This window comes from Colletes gigas, unplaced genomic scaffold (genome assembly GCF_013123115.1).
Source record: "Colletes gigas isolate AHSC1104 unplaced genomic scaffold, ASM1312311v1 Colletes_gigas_Sc00017, whole genome shotgun sequence".
NCBI lineage: Eukaryota > Metazoa > Arthropoda > Insecta > Hymenoptera > Colletidae > Colletes > Colletes gigas.
The window spans coordinates 593,338-611,709 of NW_025106646.1; the positions used below are offsets into that span (position 1 = coordinate 593,338).

Below are 18,372 nucleotides of genomic sequence, written 5' to 3' on the forward strand. Positions count from 1 at the left end.
GACTATGTGCAATCATTTTTAAAGCTTTGTGAGAGATATGTAGATGCAGTGGTGCGATCCATTGCAAGGGGAGATGAACAATAATGCATTATATCACGGGTCTCTTTTAAAAATGGAATTGTAACGAATAGGCGAACCACTTCCAAGAAAGATTGCAGCCATAAGTTTGTGGAATTATAATGGAATTTTATCAGTGAACAAGAGAAAGAACTTTATGGAAATATGATACTCGATTACTGACGTAAAGGTTAAATAATAAAAGAACTTCTTTGGCAATCGAGACTTAAGGAAAATGGTCTATTTTACACCTTTTGTGTAGACTGTTCTTTCGAATTTTACGATACAAAAAATATGGGAGCGATCGAAGAATATTGTTGTCTTTTCAATGAACCCTCTACACACCAAGAGTCTTTATTAATAAGAAAAATATTCTTTGTCCCACAAATGCATAAACATCCGCATCAAAGGGTTACGAATCCATTCTTATTGAATTGTAAACGATGTTTCGAGATAAAAGATTTATTTAAGAAGGCGAAAAAATGGCGTGCACCGGCAGTAATAGGCGCATTCAGGCTATCGTCGTCCAGCGAATTCTATTGTCGCGGAGGATCGACTCCACTTTAGCCGGATGTCGAGAATTAATCGCGAGTAGGCCGCGATCTATAATTCCGCGTCGATGCAGCAAACGCGCCGCCGATCGTCGAGGACGAAACCGAGGAGGCGGAGAAACGAGGCGGTTCTCGGTGCCCCGGCAGGTTGACAGGCGCGACGGCAACCGACATTCCTTCGTCAATCGGATAAACTGGTTGCCATAAATTCGCGCGAACGAACTGCGGCTGCCCCGTGGCCCGTTTCCAGCGTTTTCTGCCCGGCGATACCAGTATCCGTTCGCCGGAGCACTTTTTCTCCAAGTACGGCGGGAACGCGGTACCGCGACGCGTGAACGTCGATCGCCGGAATAAATTCGCTAGCGGAGGCAAAAACCGCATTATTTTGCAACGAATTACCGCAGGGCTGCGTCGATTTCTCGGTTAACGCTCGCACAACGGCTGGTGGGTCCCTTTGTGCCCAGATAACACACTTATCTTTCACTCGTTCTGTTCCCCCATTTTCTAAAACGTTAACATTTCTGGTATTCGTTACTCTGTGACTGGTTATATTTTATTCGTACGTTAAAAGCAAGGGTGTGATAAAACTGTCTTTTAATAAAATTCAAAAATGTTTAGGATAAAATTAGGATCATCGTATCTTCTAACAAGTGTAAGATATGGGTCTAAAAACACCTAGCGATCATCGTTGTCAGTGTTCAAAATTTCTGGTATTATTATTGGCTTAATTTCTTTGCAGACATTTCTTTCAAGGTTTTAAACTTTAAAAAGATGCCAAAGAAATCAATTTTTTTTATGTGGATTATTAGGAGGTTCCCTTAATGAGCCAGTGTTTATGCTCTGTAATATAATATATATATAATATATTACAGAGCATTATAATTTAATTCATCTCTATGATGAGGAGAATTTAGATCATACTTGCAAGCTAGAAAAAGTGTTGAAACTAGTCATTTAACGACGAGAGAATAGAGAATATGACGTCCGAGAGCCACAATGGCTCACAGTGGTAAACAGATGAAATCAGTTTTAGAAAATGTAGGAATATGGATATGTGGCCTCAGAATCACACGGGGTCACAGAAGATAATACAGTGGGAATCTCATTTGTGCATTAACGTGCCGAGAAAGTGGAAAGCAAAAAGGAATATATAATGACAAATTGTTGAAATGAAAGTTTCATTTATCACTAAAGGCGTATGAGTCATTCCCTATCATATTATAAAACTAAGAATTTCTATGGATAATGTCTTATTTTAATCGAATTCAGGTACTTAAATAAGTAGACGAAAAGTTTAAATAAATCCTTTCAACGTTAGTTAATGATATTATTAATCAATTTCTACTCTGTTCTAGAATGTTAACAATATCTTTGTTAAAAGGCGACGGTTGTAACTTTGTTTTATCGAATCGAGAAACAGTTGTGCATGCTTTTTACCGCGGCTGCTAAACTATCATGCGACCGAAAGTCGATAGTAGGCGATTAGCTTGATGTGGTACTTCGTCTGCTTTATTTTGAAACGGAAGTACCATTTTCGATATTTATATGCAAGAGGTTTACGAGTTTCCATTAATCCACGTCGTCGTTGAAGCGTCGGTACTTAATCTCCATGGGAAGTTTAAAATGACTACAAACTGGACACCTTTAGTTGCCCTGATAAATATTCATCGATAATTTATCATTATGGATATACAGAAAACCTTCTAGTCGAAGGTCAGTTTATATTTTAGATTCGTGCCGGCTTATTCGGTCCACTGCTTGTTACGAACTATTTCCGGAACAGTTAAAACAAACAAAGCATAGTAACGCAGCCGTTGGTTACAATTTTACCGACACTCTTTCATTTCTAATTTTTTAGAAAACACCTACAACATTTCCATACCGTATCTCCTCTAGTTTGCACAAACATTTATAATTTATTGCAGAAGAGAAACGAGTTTCATTGAATTTATTGAATTAGAGTGGAACGAAAAAATCAAAATTGCGTAACTGTTTTCTACTAATAAACAAAATTTAAACACTATAAATATATAAAAAATATTTCATGCTTCAATCAGTTCTGAAATTTCAAAAAATAATGAGTGACTTGGGGCACCTTCAAAAATTTGTAGATCAAGTTCAGATTGTTACAGTTTGAATACCATCATAAAAGGCAACTTTCATTAAAAATCCTCAATTATAAAAAACAATCTGCTCCTATATTTCGTTCCACTATGAATATATAAAAAATATTTCATGTTTCAATCAGTTCTAAAATTACAAAAAATTTGTCGATCAAGTTCAGATCGTGAGAGCTTAAATATCACCACAAAAGGCAACTTTTATTAAAAATGCTGAATTAAGAAAAAGAATCTGCCCCCATATTTCGTTCCACCCTTCTGTGTATCCACTCTAAATTGCAACGAATTACTTTAGATCGCCGTGAACCAAAAATCTGGCGAGTTCATCGGTTGGAAATCGGGTCTCGGAACGAAACGCGCTGGCCGAGCACGGTGTTTGATCGTACTCTAGTATGCAGAAGGCGTGCATTTGCGCAATCGAACGCGGCCAGGTACAGGTGCAACCGGCGGCCGTGCCGCGCAGTCTGCCAGCCACGGACTTTCGAGCAGAGAGACTCGCGTGTACCGAACCAGTTTCCAGCTTTTACGCATCGACGACGACAACGAATCGAACGCGACTTCCATCGTCGTTGGATGCGTCGCGGGTGCACACGTGTAATTACGCCCCCTCCTAACCCCCGTATAAACGCTGGTTGAATGTGAGAGCGTGCAATAAACCGGACGAAAGAGAAACGTCGGGGAAACGAGAGAGACGCAACGGCTCGGATAGAACGCCTTTTATAATGAGCCACTCGGCTCTGCTACTCGGTAATTAACTGTTTGCCAATTAATGAGCTGTGCCTGCGAAATTCTTCACTTGGCCTCCGTCTCTCTTTCTCTCTCCCTCTCTTGTTTTCACTTGGTTTCTTCCTTGCTCGGTTCGCGAGTGTGCGAAATCGCGCGATCATACAAGCCCCGCACTCGTCTCGGGGTAAAAGCTGGCGCAAAGCTGGCTACCGCGGGCAAATAATTACTCGACTCGCTCGGTCGTTATATACGCGCGTCCGTTTGATACTTGCGCGTCGTGTTTTCTCGCCAGCACGAGCTACGGGGTAGAGGAACGACGTGTTGTAATTCACCGTGAATCCCGGGCCCGATGAACCACGCACTTGTTCGATGACGGATCCGGAGAGCCGTAAATCTCCCCCGGAAGTATTACATATTGTGTGTTTCGTAATCGCGTTGCGTATCGTGCGATTTCGTTAATTGAATAGAGTGCGTTTATGTCAAAGGAATTCCCTCTGCGGGCGATTACGGAACTGGTTTCGTAATTTTGTATTCGCGAAGGTTGAGAAAATTTATTACCACGGGCATCTCAGAAAACGAAATTAGGTTTTCTTTTCGAGGGAAATATAGAACCGTCGAGTATACACAAAATGTCTTATCTAAACAAAGCTACCGTCATGGAACTATTCTTGAGTACATATTACAACCATAGTTTTCTCCCCAAATTGGTAATAAAACATGTTTCTATAATACATTGCTCGCAGCACTATTATTCTTTAAAGTTTGATTTATCTATGAATGTGTGGTTCCCACCTACATTGTGTTACAAAGTAGTTGTTTACAATTTAGCATAACTTTTTTATTTCTGTTTTTTTCTTTATTCTTCTCGTAGTTAATTATTTATACTTTGTATATTGTACTTGCAAACACGTGGAAATTTTCTTCGAGTTCTGAAATTTGTGAGAAAATTCACAGCTACAAATTCTGGTAATTCAGCGAATTCTGAATTCGGTACGAACGAGCACAGGGTTAAAGGTTCGCCTGCGCGTTTCCAGAAGTCTGGCAGTCGAATCACTTTCCAGGCAGAGTTCGAAGTAGGACACGAAACGCGTCGAGCCGACATCGCGGCCGTAAATCGAGCCCTAATTTCTCGGCTCGATCGCCAGAAATTACAGTTGCCGTCGATTCGATCGAACCGACACGCATCGAATCGCGGCGCAGAAAGAAAGGATCGCGGCGAACAATTACAGGGTCGAGGCGTTCTTGTGAAAGAAGAAAGGTGTACTTTCTGACAGCGAAAGTATTGAATGGCTTCTATCTACCTGCTCACGTGCACCGAGCACTTAAGGGGTTACGCCAGGTTGGAAGCTTCGAAAAGGTGAAAAGAGATTCTTTTTTTCTCCATAAATCGATACACTGAAATCTTAAAAGTAACCAGTCGGTCGACACGTGCGTTTAATCTTCACGGCCTTATATCTGTTTTTCTTCAAAAAAAATTCTTTATTTGAAATTCGATAAATGTAATCGAATTAAAAAGTTACGATACGTCCACAAATTATAATTATTTTATTGATATTTATTATCTTATTTGTGACATAAATATTACTATTCTAGTGTTTTGCAATTTTTTTTTTAAATTTCATTCGAACAAATTTTAATTCAGAGATCGGAGTTTTATAAATTAAAATTCGTCATGGAATTTTGTTTTTAAACATCCAAACCAGAAGCGCCAAGAACAAAAGATAGTTCACGAACGAACGTAAAACAAAAATTGTTTCGTACTAAATGCACAACGTGTATATTCGTGCAACGTAAGCGCAGACTTTTCGACCGTACGATTCCATTGCATTTAATTCTTAAGTAAATATTTTTCATTTCCAACCTGATGTAACCCGTTAAACAAGTGGTACACGAAGTTGACTCAGACGAGCAGTTACCGGAAAGTCAACGACGATCGACCGAGGAAACATGAAAGGGAATAATTTTTACGGTTCCTCCGCGTCGACGCGACGGGACTCGCGTGGCAGAGAATCGCGCTGATTTATCCGACCGATTCCACGGAATTAAATCCCTTTCATGCTCGCGGATAAATAGCGTTTGATGTTACCGTGATTCGCGTCGCTCGGATATGTTTCATGATTCACACTTGATTCAGACAATCCTTAGAACGGATCCGAGCGAGCAGCTTTCTCCCGATTCTTCCTTGTTGGTCGCAAAGGACAGTGTTCGAAAATGGCTACTTTTGGTGCTCGTCGTGGAGGGAAAATGTTCACGTAACGTGTGTCTGTAAGGTTCGAGGGACAGTAGTCGTCTGATCGACACGATGAGAAAGTTGTAACAAATACACCTAAATTTCGAAATGCTTGATTAATGTGTGTCAGTTCGTTTCGTAGGTTTATTTCCGAATCGATTAATTAGATAATCTTTTAGAAAGTCTACGGAAGGTCTAGCAAAACGAATGAGAAAAATTAAAATAAATTCTCTCTGATTCTACTGTTCTAATTCGTAATTGAACGAGTTGAAAACTTGAACAAAAAGAAGTTAGAAACATTAAAATGCCTCGCTGAGAGCGACTGTTATAAAATGTTAATTAGGATTAGGGGAGGACAAAGCGAAACGTTAGACTTCATATAGTCTTTAATGCAAAGCTTCGAGTTTGTCTTTGCTTCAGCCGTTCCAACGGTTCAAAAAGAGGGATAATTCTCCATTGTTTGGGACTCTATTGTACGGCTAATTTTGTCTGTATTATAACATCAATGAAATCTTTGGAGCTCTTCTTCTTCTTGCAATTTCGAGGTCTATAGACGAAATCTGTTGTTTTAGTTATTGCACACTGCATTCTTCGTAGCTTTCGCACAAACAATGGATTGCAACGTTCCAACCGTATTTATATTTTTATTTTATCGATACTATTCGAACTTTCCAGCTGAATACCAACGATACGTAATTATTAAAGCGATTCAAGGTATTCAGAACCTTCTTATAATCCTCGAAAGTGAAACTTGTTTTTGATAAATTCATGTTCGCCTAGAATCTAATGAACTAGGTATCTCCACTCCCAGTTGAGATATTAAAATTTCAATTTTAATTCACCAACGAGCACGTTTTCATCCAATTTCTTCCTCAAGTCACGCGTTTCCGTCCATGGTAGACGTTACTTTCGACTACGGGGCGACGCAAGGTCTCTTCGAACGGTTCATGGCTCGACACACGTTCCTCCGATTCAAACTTGGACAATGTTACGTGTCACGATTGGTCGGTATCGACTAATCAGCCGTTTCGTAAGGTATGCTTGTTTCGCGGAACATTTCATGGAAATCGTCAATGCCGGAGGCCCTGGTTCGACTTTTGCTTATGCAAAGACTGTGATTCAATGAAGGATTGTTACGTTTCACGCGTGCACGCCTCAATGCGGGTGGCTTTCACGTTGGAGACTTCCTCAAGCCCAATACAAAGTCGAGATACTCGAAATTATTAGAATTTTTTTAAATCTTTTCTCAGAACACACGTCATGGATCTCCCAGGTTTGACGCAGTTTGTAGATATTTTGGGTGCATGAAAAATTCTGTAAAAATTTACTCAAATACTTTCAAGTATGTTGTTTAATGCCAAAAAGAATTCTCATTTCTACACATTGATTTAAACATGTTTGTTTAAAATATATTCTTTTTTCTTTAGAAATAAATATAAATAAATAAATCAACATTATGTTTTCTTACAAAGTCATGACAATCTCATAAAATAAACAATAATAATATGTATATATAATTGTTTATTTTATGAGATAGCCATCACTTTGTAAGAAAATATAATACTGACATATTCATTTATTTATAAAGAAAACTTTGCTAGGTTAACAAAAAATCTCAGTTCCAGGGTTAAATTATTAGATTGTAGTAAAAAGTAATTCATGTATAATAATCCTTCTACTATCGTTCTGCAAAGTCTAAGCTATCATTGGATAAATTATATAGAATTACAGTTTAGTTTCCAATAATGGAACAAAAACATCAAGATCTCGATTTTCTTGCAACTAATTCGGAAAATAAATGAAGCGAATAACAAAACTGTAAATGGACGTAAGACATATTTTCTTAATCGAAATAAAAAGCATTTTCCAATTCTATATTAGTATATCTACTTCGGTTCGATGGTTGAAAAATAACAGGAAGCAAAGTAATTTAAATTGCGCAATATTTTCTGGGTCACCCTAATAGTAGACACGATCGGAAGATCTTCATATCAGAGAAAGTTAATGATCAGGGTTTTCGATGATTTCTCAGAATCGCCTGGATCGTTGGTGGTGAGAAGAAAGAGAAAGACGAATTAATATTCATGATAGCGTCGATACAAGTGAACCAGGACGCTTGGGTTTTATTGGGCCATCTTCGATGTGTTGAAAAGCTTGGAAAATATTTTTGTATTTTAATTCAGTTCAATAATTTCCCCTTTGAAAATTAAATCAACAACGTTTAATAAAAGTTCTGATTAGAATTCTCTCTTTTTGAGACGATTGGTTTTGAAAATTCATGGAACACTGTACTTCCAAATGTCATCCAAATCTAAGGAACAGTGTGCCCTTTTCTCGATCGATTTTGTTATTACAAATTACCTCCGTAGAATGAAGTTGACGTGTCTTATGACAGTATTGATCACGAATCATTATAATTATTTTTTTATTTTAACGTAGTTTCAACCTTCAATGGAGGTTATTCTGCAACATAATTTACAGTAATGTCTACGTTATATGATACAAAATTTTCTTACATCGATAAATTACATTCTTTTATGGCAACATTTTAATCAATAATAATGGTGGAAGGCTTAAAACTCAGAATTTAAAATCACTCTTTTCCAGTACAATTAACGTTTCAGAAGTTGCTGAGCGATTGGTTGATCGCCATATTGGTCACTAATGACTGGCGCTTCAACCTTGCAACGTATCCTTCGAACGCTCAGAATAAACGAACCGTAACGTTTGCAAACTTTTAATTACATTAGCGTCGTTAGTGAAACTATGAAAAATCACCAAAGAACTGTTGCATGTTTCTGTTGTTCGCAGTAAAATGTGAGAGAATTTCTAAACAGAGAAAACAGGTGTGGCAGTAAACGCGCGGAGCGAAACGGTGGCTGAAAAGGTGTGCGATACGTTTTGATAAATCGTTGACGTAATGGAGCGAAACGTTACTCATCGTTATTACTCCGCGGCGATGCGATTCATCGCGAAATTTGGTTTTCGCCCGTCCTTGGGCATCGCCTTGTAATTAATGTCTCTGCCGACGAGATTAATTCGAACGTACCGAAATACGTGGGCGAAACCCATTTTTATCCATTCTATATCCGATGTCTGTTTGCGGATACTTTTGATGAGCGCGTTTAGCCAGCCCGGAGTTTATTTTCCGATGAAAATTACGACCAGGAACGAATTCTCGCGGATAATCGCGAAAAGCGGCGCCGATTGTGGCCAATCGTCAGGGTCGCGCGAGGATCAATAGACCTTGTTCTAAAATGCGATCGACGCGGCGATAAAACGCGAAATAAAATGCACATGGCAATAACCGTGAGCTCTTGGTATCAAATGTTTCATAAAACAGTATTAGCACATAGTGATTCACGAATTTACAAGTAAGCAAAGTACAGGATTACTTGTTATCTGTGTCTTAACTTCTTAAACTAGACATTTCTCTGTCGAATTGTTTAAAATACGAGGAGTGTCGAGGTTCGTTTCATTCAAATAATTAGCTAAATTGACTCTATTTTTTCAGTCACCTTAATATTTTCCTTATAGAGAGACATCTACAATTATTGTTTGTTTTTGCACGATTCAAAATATAATCCAAGATGTTTTACGATAAATTGCTTGAATCGTCTAACGATTGACATGATTTTCTTAGATCATTTCTTTAGCTTTCAAATTTTTTTTAATTTTCCTACCCTTGTTTTTTAATTTTTGTTACTCGCTATCATTAAGGTTTTTGTCTTGGACATTAGGAATTTTCTTTATCTCATCAGTAATATTGATGTTTGTACCATTATTAAATGAGACATTCAACCGATAAAGAATTTTGAGCATTTTTATTAGGCGTTATATTAAAAAATTGTTTAATATTTTGAGGTAGATGGTGTTACAATAATCATGAAGTTTAAATGAACGTAGTATTAACCTTTAAAAACCATAATCTACATACGTGATTATCTACAGCTGAATAAACTCACTAGATAAATTTATCGATATCATCGTTTCCAATATACCACATCTTGTTGCATCACAATTCCTAAATCAAAATCGTGAAACCTAACATTATTTAGGTCGTTAGTCAGGGAAACGTCATGATTTATAGATTCTGTATGCAAAAATAAATAGAAAATCTAGGATACTATTTCTATTCCGAAAGCATTAATATGTCACGTATTCATCATAGTCTCACGCGTTACAGTGTGTCAAACATACAATTCTAAATTTAAATCTTCGTTAGATATTATTAGCACTTCGATATTAATAAATTGCATGGGTACAATTTTACTCTCGACTACGACTTTTATTATATACTTTCATCTATTTTTAATTTCAGTTTGCAATATCTTTTAGGTAAAGAATAAAATTTTTCATTTGAGGATTTGTTTTCCATAAAAGTGGCTTTAAAAATTCATTGCGTATGCGATAGAGTATCACTTGGATTTTAGCACAGAGTCGGGCAAATTTTATTCACGATTAACAGAGACAAATTTTACATTCGACTTTGCAAATTCAATTATCTTGAAAACGACGATATTTTATTATATATATTGTATAATAAAAACATGGCGTAATAAAAATGTCACTGTTATTATTATTGTTGTCTCGATTACTATTCCGTTAGCTAGTTATATTCTGTACATGTCGTTTAATTAAAATCAACCCACGATCGACACCATTTTTTCCTTATTAACTCGATTCACGTCGCGTAATTAATTTTATATTCGCCAGCTTCCCCGATTATTAAAGTATTCTCAATTCGCCCGCGCTCTTAAAGTGGGTCGGTGCAAAACCGTTGCCTATTAAAATTTCTGCAATTATTCCGGTTCGATGCGAGCCGAACACGTCGAGTTCTCCAGTAATTCGCAATCGAACGTTTTTTCACGAACCAGCCACAACGGTTCTGCTCGACGAGTTCAACAGTCGTGGGTGATTTTCGTCGACTTCGTTGGAACGTTACCGACAGATCGTGGAAAAAAAAGAACAGAAACGAACATTAAAAGCGTTTTTCATCCGTACTTGAAAATTTAATTACAGAGAACAAAATATTTTAATATACGCATAAAAAGTTTTATTGTTTTCGTAAACAATTACTCCCATAATCGTGAGAATATATTTCAACGTCACTCGAGAAAATACTGTAACGAAATATCAGTGACACATAATATTCATAAAAACATTTGAATATTTCAATTTGAATTACATTGCACAGAAATTAAAGATTTTCTTTGAGGGATTAGTTGTTCATTTGAAAAGTAAGCTTTTATGGAGAATGGCTCTAAAAAAGGTCGAATACTTTAAAATGTTTAAATAAAAGTGGCAATTGTATCAATAAACTAAATTGGACATATAGACGACTGAATTATTGCCAAAATTGGGTGGATTTACATCGTTTTTTAGCATTTTCTGATATTAGTTATCCCTAAAAAATTTTTTTTTTAATTGCCCCGTTTAAAGACCTTTTTAACGTCTAATAACCCTACCCGCGATATAGTATCATTTTGTACTGTCGGTTAATACCATAAACGCGGGAACGTGCTTTCTCTCCATCTAGGGAGGGCTGCGCACGCTCGAAAAACGTTCCCGCGCGCGGGTTCTTTTTCTTCGGCTTCCTTTCCTCTCCGCCGCGCGCGCTTTGCACAGGCCTGCGACATTTTCTATTTATTAAATACACGGGCACGCATAACGCGGTTCGTTCGCTTCCGGTGAGAGCCACGACACTTGTTGCAGCTGCGCGCGTGTCTACGCACGTGTGAGCGCGCGCTAATAGCAGGTAAAACGCAAGCTGGTATACCGTTTATGGGCATGAAAGTCCTCGATCTCCGCGAACACGATGATCTATCGATCCGTCGGGACCGAGCTGACTTCGCGCCCAACGACGAGGAAGAAAACTTTATTACCCGTTTCGCGTTGTTTCTCGTCAAACTTGGGACAACTACTGTGACAACGCGTATAATATATTATAGCATTTACCCTTAAAAGGAGAGAACTAGAACCGGAAACGTGCCTTCTCGGTGACCAGCGTTGTACCTTTCAACTTCGAGTTGGAGGCCATTGGGTTTCGAAGTAAATTTAAATAGAGGTCAGAGACTTTATAGATTTCGATGCAGGAAACAAATGTGACTCGTATGGTTCTGAACAAAAATTAATATTCATCGATTCGATTCTATCGAGAGTTTGTTAACCCCTGAAACTTGGAAGATAAATTATGATGTTTACATATAATGATATAAATAACAGAATACAGAGTTTCAAGAAAATCTTTCTTACTATTAATTCTTGTCATTCGTTTAAAGACATCATTAATTCGATTCAACGTTGAACAGTATATCTAACACTATTCACGTAAAAAAAAGGAATTTACTAATACCAGTCTTTGCAATAGAAAAAGAAGGATGCAAACGTTAATAGCAACTGCGATTTTACACGTATTTATACGAAAATAAAGAAGCATTTTCTATCGGTGAAGGTAGTTGGAAATAAAAATCGACACTATTGGCTCGAGACGTATGAAAAATTATGTAAACGACGTTGTTCCACATTCTATTCGCCGCGCCTGAATCGAGAAAACGTGTCGTCACGCGTGGAAGAAACGATCGTACGATCGAAACAATTTACCGAGGGATGAACCGATCGATCTATTACTTTGCACCGTCACGGCGATCAAGATTGCGCGGATCGATACGTACGCGGTCCTCATTCGGGCGAATAAGAACTAAAAAAAGAAAGAAAGAAAAAGAAACGGCAATCACGATCGATCGCAATGAATTCAATCGGGCCAGCGTTCCTCTCTTTTGTACGATCGTTGCGCGAGGCGCGTGAATGGATCCGAGTAATTTCTCGTTCGAGATCTCACGAATTGATCCCCCGTGATCTTAATCGACGGTATCGGGGGTCCCGGGGAAGAGCGTGTAATTGATTTAAGCTCGCTACGAAACGCTTTTAACCGTGATTTGCGATCCGAACGCGTCGCGAGGGATCCTCATTGTGCAATTTTGGAACGCTTCCTGCTCGAGCACCGTCGAATAATGAGCCACAGACGATTCTTACAGATTGATCTTTACGAGTTTCGTGACATCGAAAGCGGCTCGCTTCCGCGTCGATTCGAGTTTAACGACACACGCGCGTTAAACAATGGGAATAAAAAGGTGTTCGAGGGTCCAAGTTAAAAATTACGGGCGTACTATTATTCAATTTCCTCGCCATTCTTCCGCTCCAATCTTCCTGGTTGCGTCTCGCATTGTGACGGATGGGCGCTTTTTTATGAAAGTTTATGAACACGGTCAATTGGATGCAATCGCGAAATTAAATCATGTAATTTTATTAGACGTTCGCGACGCCTCGAGGATGCTCGAAGACGGAAGAACCTTCGACTGGACGAGTCCGTATCATTTCGCAAAGACTTTCTTGACGAGGCAATCGGTTTTGAAAATTCATAGAGCGCACGCCACTTAATTTTCAAATGTCAGATTCCATTCTTAAAGTTTCAGAACGGGTGAATATTATTTGTTAGCAGTTTTGGTTGAATTTGATTGATGTAAAGACATAAATGTATGTTCTAATTAAAAAGAAAAAATAGAATTTTTATGTAACTGACAGTAGAACGGGTTTGAATAAAAATCTAGTAAATCTAATTTTAATTACAATGCATTTGGTCCAAACGCAATCACCGAATACGTGTATTTAGAAGAACCTTCATACTCCATTTGGTTTCTGAGTCGAATATGTAACAGAGCCAAGTATAAAAAACATTTCTTTCCACATTTTTGTTAAAACAAATAATTTTATTAGACACGACAGCTCGAAAACGATCGAAGAGGAAGAAATTTTCAAACGTACTCTCGATAAATGAAGTGTAGCATTTCTCAAATAAGGAAATAGTTTTCATTTATCACGAACAAACTTTCACCCTGTAAACTCGAATATCTCGAGTTACTCAATCGCATTATTTGACTATATAGTAAATGATAGCAAACTCCGTGAGAAATTCTGTAATATAAAATTTCACGATTTTCGGATAAACTGATCCTGAAATACGAAACAAAAGAGATACCAACGTATTTCAACGAATACAAAATGTTTTATCGATAAATTTTTTTCAAATAGGTCCAGGTTTAAATACCAAAAGTAAATAAATTTCAGAGGTTCGTAGAGCAATATTCAACGAAAGTGAAGTTAATTCCACGTTGTTATTTAAAGTCGTCTGCGGACAACACAGGATAGCGGTCGACCGCGCCTAGCACCGCTCTCCACGATAATTAACTTCGGTGTTATCCCGGTCACGTGACAGTCGTTAGTTGTTATTCCATTCGTTTATTCGTCCCCAGACAAATCGTAAGAATAGCACAAGGTAGATGAAGCTCGTGCATAACAATGACCATACATGCTAGAAACGCGTCATAACTCGTTGAATTCCGACAGCTCGAGCCTGCAATTAGTCGCCCAAGAAAGATTCGAGATAACGAAGACCATAATAGTTTCAACGTTTGACAGAATACGGAGAAAGGTATGGCGAAACGCTGTTGGAATTTTACTTGACACCGTCCAAAGACGTTAGACGATGCAGAAATGTACGAAAGACACACAATTTTCAACGTTTAATTAATTGAAAATTAAATTTTTATGGGAATGTGTTTAATTTTTGAAGGATTTGGATAGTTCTGTGTCTTAAATATTTCAGTGTTATTTAATAAAACTATGTATTTCAGTCTTAAGGGGGTATTCTAGAGTTTTATATTTTTTAGACTTCTTAGGGATTTTTTTTGTATGAAGAAATTATAAGTTTTAAGGATAATTCTGTATAAGTGAGATTATAGTATAGATATATCATTATTCCGCTCTTTCCAGCTATGGCGTTTAATCTATTTTTGGAAAACATTTTGATAGCTTCGTTATCTTTAAAGTTGGTCCCTTGCAAACACAAAATACATACATAATGATCTGATTTGGTCAAAAATTCCAAGCGGACATTGGGGTTATTAAGATTCCATTGCAAACAATTCTGTCAATCGTGTCGGTCAAAAACATTGTATTCTTCTTAATTACTAGCTAGGAATGTCAACGATATTTCATTGATTTAAGAGAATGATAAATCTGTTCTTGACATAGCCAGTAGCTAAAATAATTAATGTTTAGAATAGATTGGGAGGAGTCAGCATTCTTAGTTTCTAAATTATTGTAAATTAAATTAACGTAAACATCATCGCTAAAATCGTGAATAAATATCCATAATTAAATTTCTCATTCATTAACACACTCTATAGTTCGATAGAAATTTGTCAGAGCTTTTAAAAAACTCGACAAATAACAACCTCAACCAAAAGTACGATTTTTGTTTATTTTGTGACTCTTCGCCGAGCGAATATTCGGTGTCGAAACCGAATATTTGGGATTCTTGCGGGTCTAGAAAATCGAGGGATCAGTTTGCTGACGTTGTAACGAAAACGCATGATGACGAATCCTTTCAGATACCAACGATCGTCTTTTCTTGAAACGCACAGAACAGATAATCTCGGTGAATCGCGGAAGTTCTCGACGGAACGTGATCCTTGAAAACCGTGGGATTCCAAGAAATGTTTAGGTAAGGAGAACCCTCGTCGCGGCAAACCCATACCCGACGTCACCCTGAGTCCTGAGATCTAGACTAGTATTTCCGCCTCGAGACCCTCTTTCGGATTTCCACGTCCCTTGCATAGCTTAAAAAGGACTTGCTCGGAAGCGAGCAACAACGTGTACGTCTCGTGAAAAACGCGTGGAATTTAGAAACGTCTGTACGAAGAACGAAACGTAACATACTGAGCACGTTGGTAAATAAACAAACTCGAATAAACTCCAATTTTTATTCATCGCGATACTAGATACACGAAATATATAAATGCAAGGTGGTACAAATTTCTCGTATTCAAAGTTTCAGTAAAGACTTAGGGATAAACGGTATAGTGATTGATCATATTTTAAAAACGAAAGAATATTATTTTATAACATTTTCTATAGACATATTCAAATTCGTATCTTTTTGCTTTAGATGCAATTATAAATTTGTCACAAGCAATTAAGATTGTAAATAAATAAAATAATTCATTGAAACTCAGACCAATTTATGTAGACAATAATAAAAAAGTTCATTTTTGTACAAATTCTATTAATTTTTAGTCTATTATACCTTTTTAGAATTGTTCACGTTGATTTTATTTTCAAATTCACTGAATTAAAATTAATATTTCATGATTTATACGACACTCTTAAAGGACCAATCATTGTACTGTTTATCCCTACTTAACGTAACATTTTCGTTACATTTCTTGAAAATAGTCGCGGATAATAATCATAGAATTACAATTAAACGAATCAATTTTGACGATAATTATATTCTTTGACTCTGCAACCAAGCAATTTTATCTACTACAGTGCCAACACTCCTTTGAATAGCACACAAAAGTATAATGGTATATCCATCAAGAAAGCAGTAATCTGTTCCCCAGTCACAGTGTCAAAGAACAAATTTCTTTTCGAACAAAGTAAACAGTGTCTACTCACGCTTTTGCTATGACTGGTGCTGTGGGTGTGATGCGTGTCGATTTTCATATTAGCGCACCGATTGAGCGCCTGCAATCGTCGAAATAGACTCTGCAGAGAATCAGCCTCGAGGAAGGGGTGGTCCTTAGCTACGCCAGAAACATCTATCGGAAACTGGTAATCTGCAACAAAGAGAAACTTAAACTTAAAAAGCGGTAAACTTAATAAAACCACTACTACTATTGCATTTTAACTACGACAGAACTTTTCACTACGAAACCAAAACAATGAAATCTCAAGTTTAAATGTTAAAACAGATAACTTTGAATAGGATTCATGAATTTTAAGGAGTTCACGAAAATAAGTATTAAGGCATTTAATTTATGTAGTTTACAATTGTCTAAAATCAAAGTTTTGGTTTCGTATACAAATTTTATGGTTTCGATCTGGCAATCAACGTGTTATTCGCTATACTCGTACACAACACAGAAACAACAGCGATTCTGTGTTAGGAAACACGCAGTCTGAATGAAACAAGATCCAGCAAAATCAATCGAAACCGTGCGTGCGTTCCGATCGTTCTCCATCTCGGATTAAATTTAAACGACGGCTACCGTCTGAAAAATAGACGTGCAACGCCACCGCTCGACAATGGCTGCCGCGGCCGAGCATTTTATGGGTCCATCGAGTTTACGAGGAGATTAATGCCCGAGGGCTAAGTGGACACCGACCAGGCCCATTCAAGACCTCCGTTCATGCGCGTCAATGCATTTACTCGCTCGAAAATCAAGTGTCCCTCCGCCTCGTTTCATAATCTCCCGAAAATCGAGCTGCGCGCACGCTTTACGACTTCCAAGTCAAAGTTCTACGACCGAACGGACATTATCTTCGAACGACGACAACGTACAATAAAATTTACCCTTTGAGGCATCGGGGTAATATGGTATCCCACTAAATGTTCGCAAATACGTTTCAAATTCGTGTCGTTTTATCGTAAAAAATTATATCAGGTCACGCTTTAAAAAATTTCTCATTTGTTTTATCTGTTATTTATACAACTTTTCTTTTATATGTGAAAAAATGAATCGAAAATGTAGAATAAAATTTTGTCATGTGAGGCTTTGTTTCGAAGAAAAACGACTTTGAAAATTTATCGGGTGGGGCGCACCAGGATGCCTTGATTTACCAGATTTCTTTGTATATACACAAAAAACAGGTTTTTTAATTAATTTACTTGTTATAACGTTATCACGTAAGATATTTCTCAAAATGTCCATTTATACTAATCGTACTCTTTCTAATAAGTGTTAACAAACCTTTTTCAGTGTGATAATTTACATTTTTAATCGTTCAAATGTTATAATAATTTGCCTTAACTGTACAATACAAACGATATTGTTTTACATTGTTTTCCAAAATCCAAGGAATAAAAATGCTACGACAAAGTCCGTTGTATCGAGATAACTCATCGCGTGCCCCAAAAATTTTCAAAGTTGTTTTCTTTGAAAACAAAGCCTGGAATAGACAAATTTTATTCTATATTTCGATTCACTTTTTGATGTAACACATCCATCCACGTTGCTAAATACGTAAAAAATTATTTTTCACCAAAAAATATAAAAGTTTTCCTCCTAACTTGAACATTATTGAAAATCAGTGGAGCCTATTTATATCGAGGAGTTTAAAAATCGTCGAAGAATGTTACAATTTAGTACAAAAAGTGATAAAAAATTTTTGTAAGTTAATAACAAAATAAGTTTTACAGAAGAAAGGTGGGACTGCAAAATATTAATAAACTGCTTAATCATTGTACAAACATATTTTGCATACAGTGTGCTATGTTCGTCTTCTTCCACCGTTTTGACCCCTTTGTACCTTTCTGTGCGTAAAACACATTCCACGAAAGCGATTTTCAGTGTGTTTACACGAAATGGATGTGTAACATATACACAAAATATATACATTTTTGCGCACATATCGAAAAACAAACAATATTGTTCGGGATACCAGTTTCTCGCATTTTCTTAGCAGAAACGTTATTTCGAACCACCGTTTTGACATCTCGGGAATCAATCTTCGACCCAAAAATCAGGTTGACGACTCCGACGCGCGATTATTATTGCCGCCAGTCGAGTTTGTGTTTCATTTTGCGCCGTGGCGATTCCGAGAATATCTTGAGCCTATAAGC

At 37.3% G+C, this 18,372-nt stretch overlaps 1 protein-coding gene across 4 annotated transcripts in view; it reads right to left on the minus strand.

Moving 5' to 3' along the window:
• The window catches only part of LOC122400368 (rho GTPase-activating protein 7), a 476,120-nt gene that overhangs the window by 28,411 nt on the left and 429,337 nt on the right, over positions 1-18,372 (minus strand). For all 4 annotated transcript variants that reach the window (XM_043401799.1, XM_043401800.1, XM_043401798.1 and 1 more), the window contains one exon: positions 16,206-16,366. In XM_043401799.1, coding sequence (XP_043257734.1) covers positions 16,206-16,366 — 161 coding nt within the window. The remainder of the gene's footprint in view (positions 1-16,205; positions 16,367-18,372) is intronic.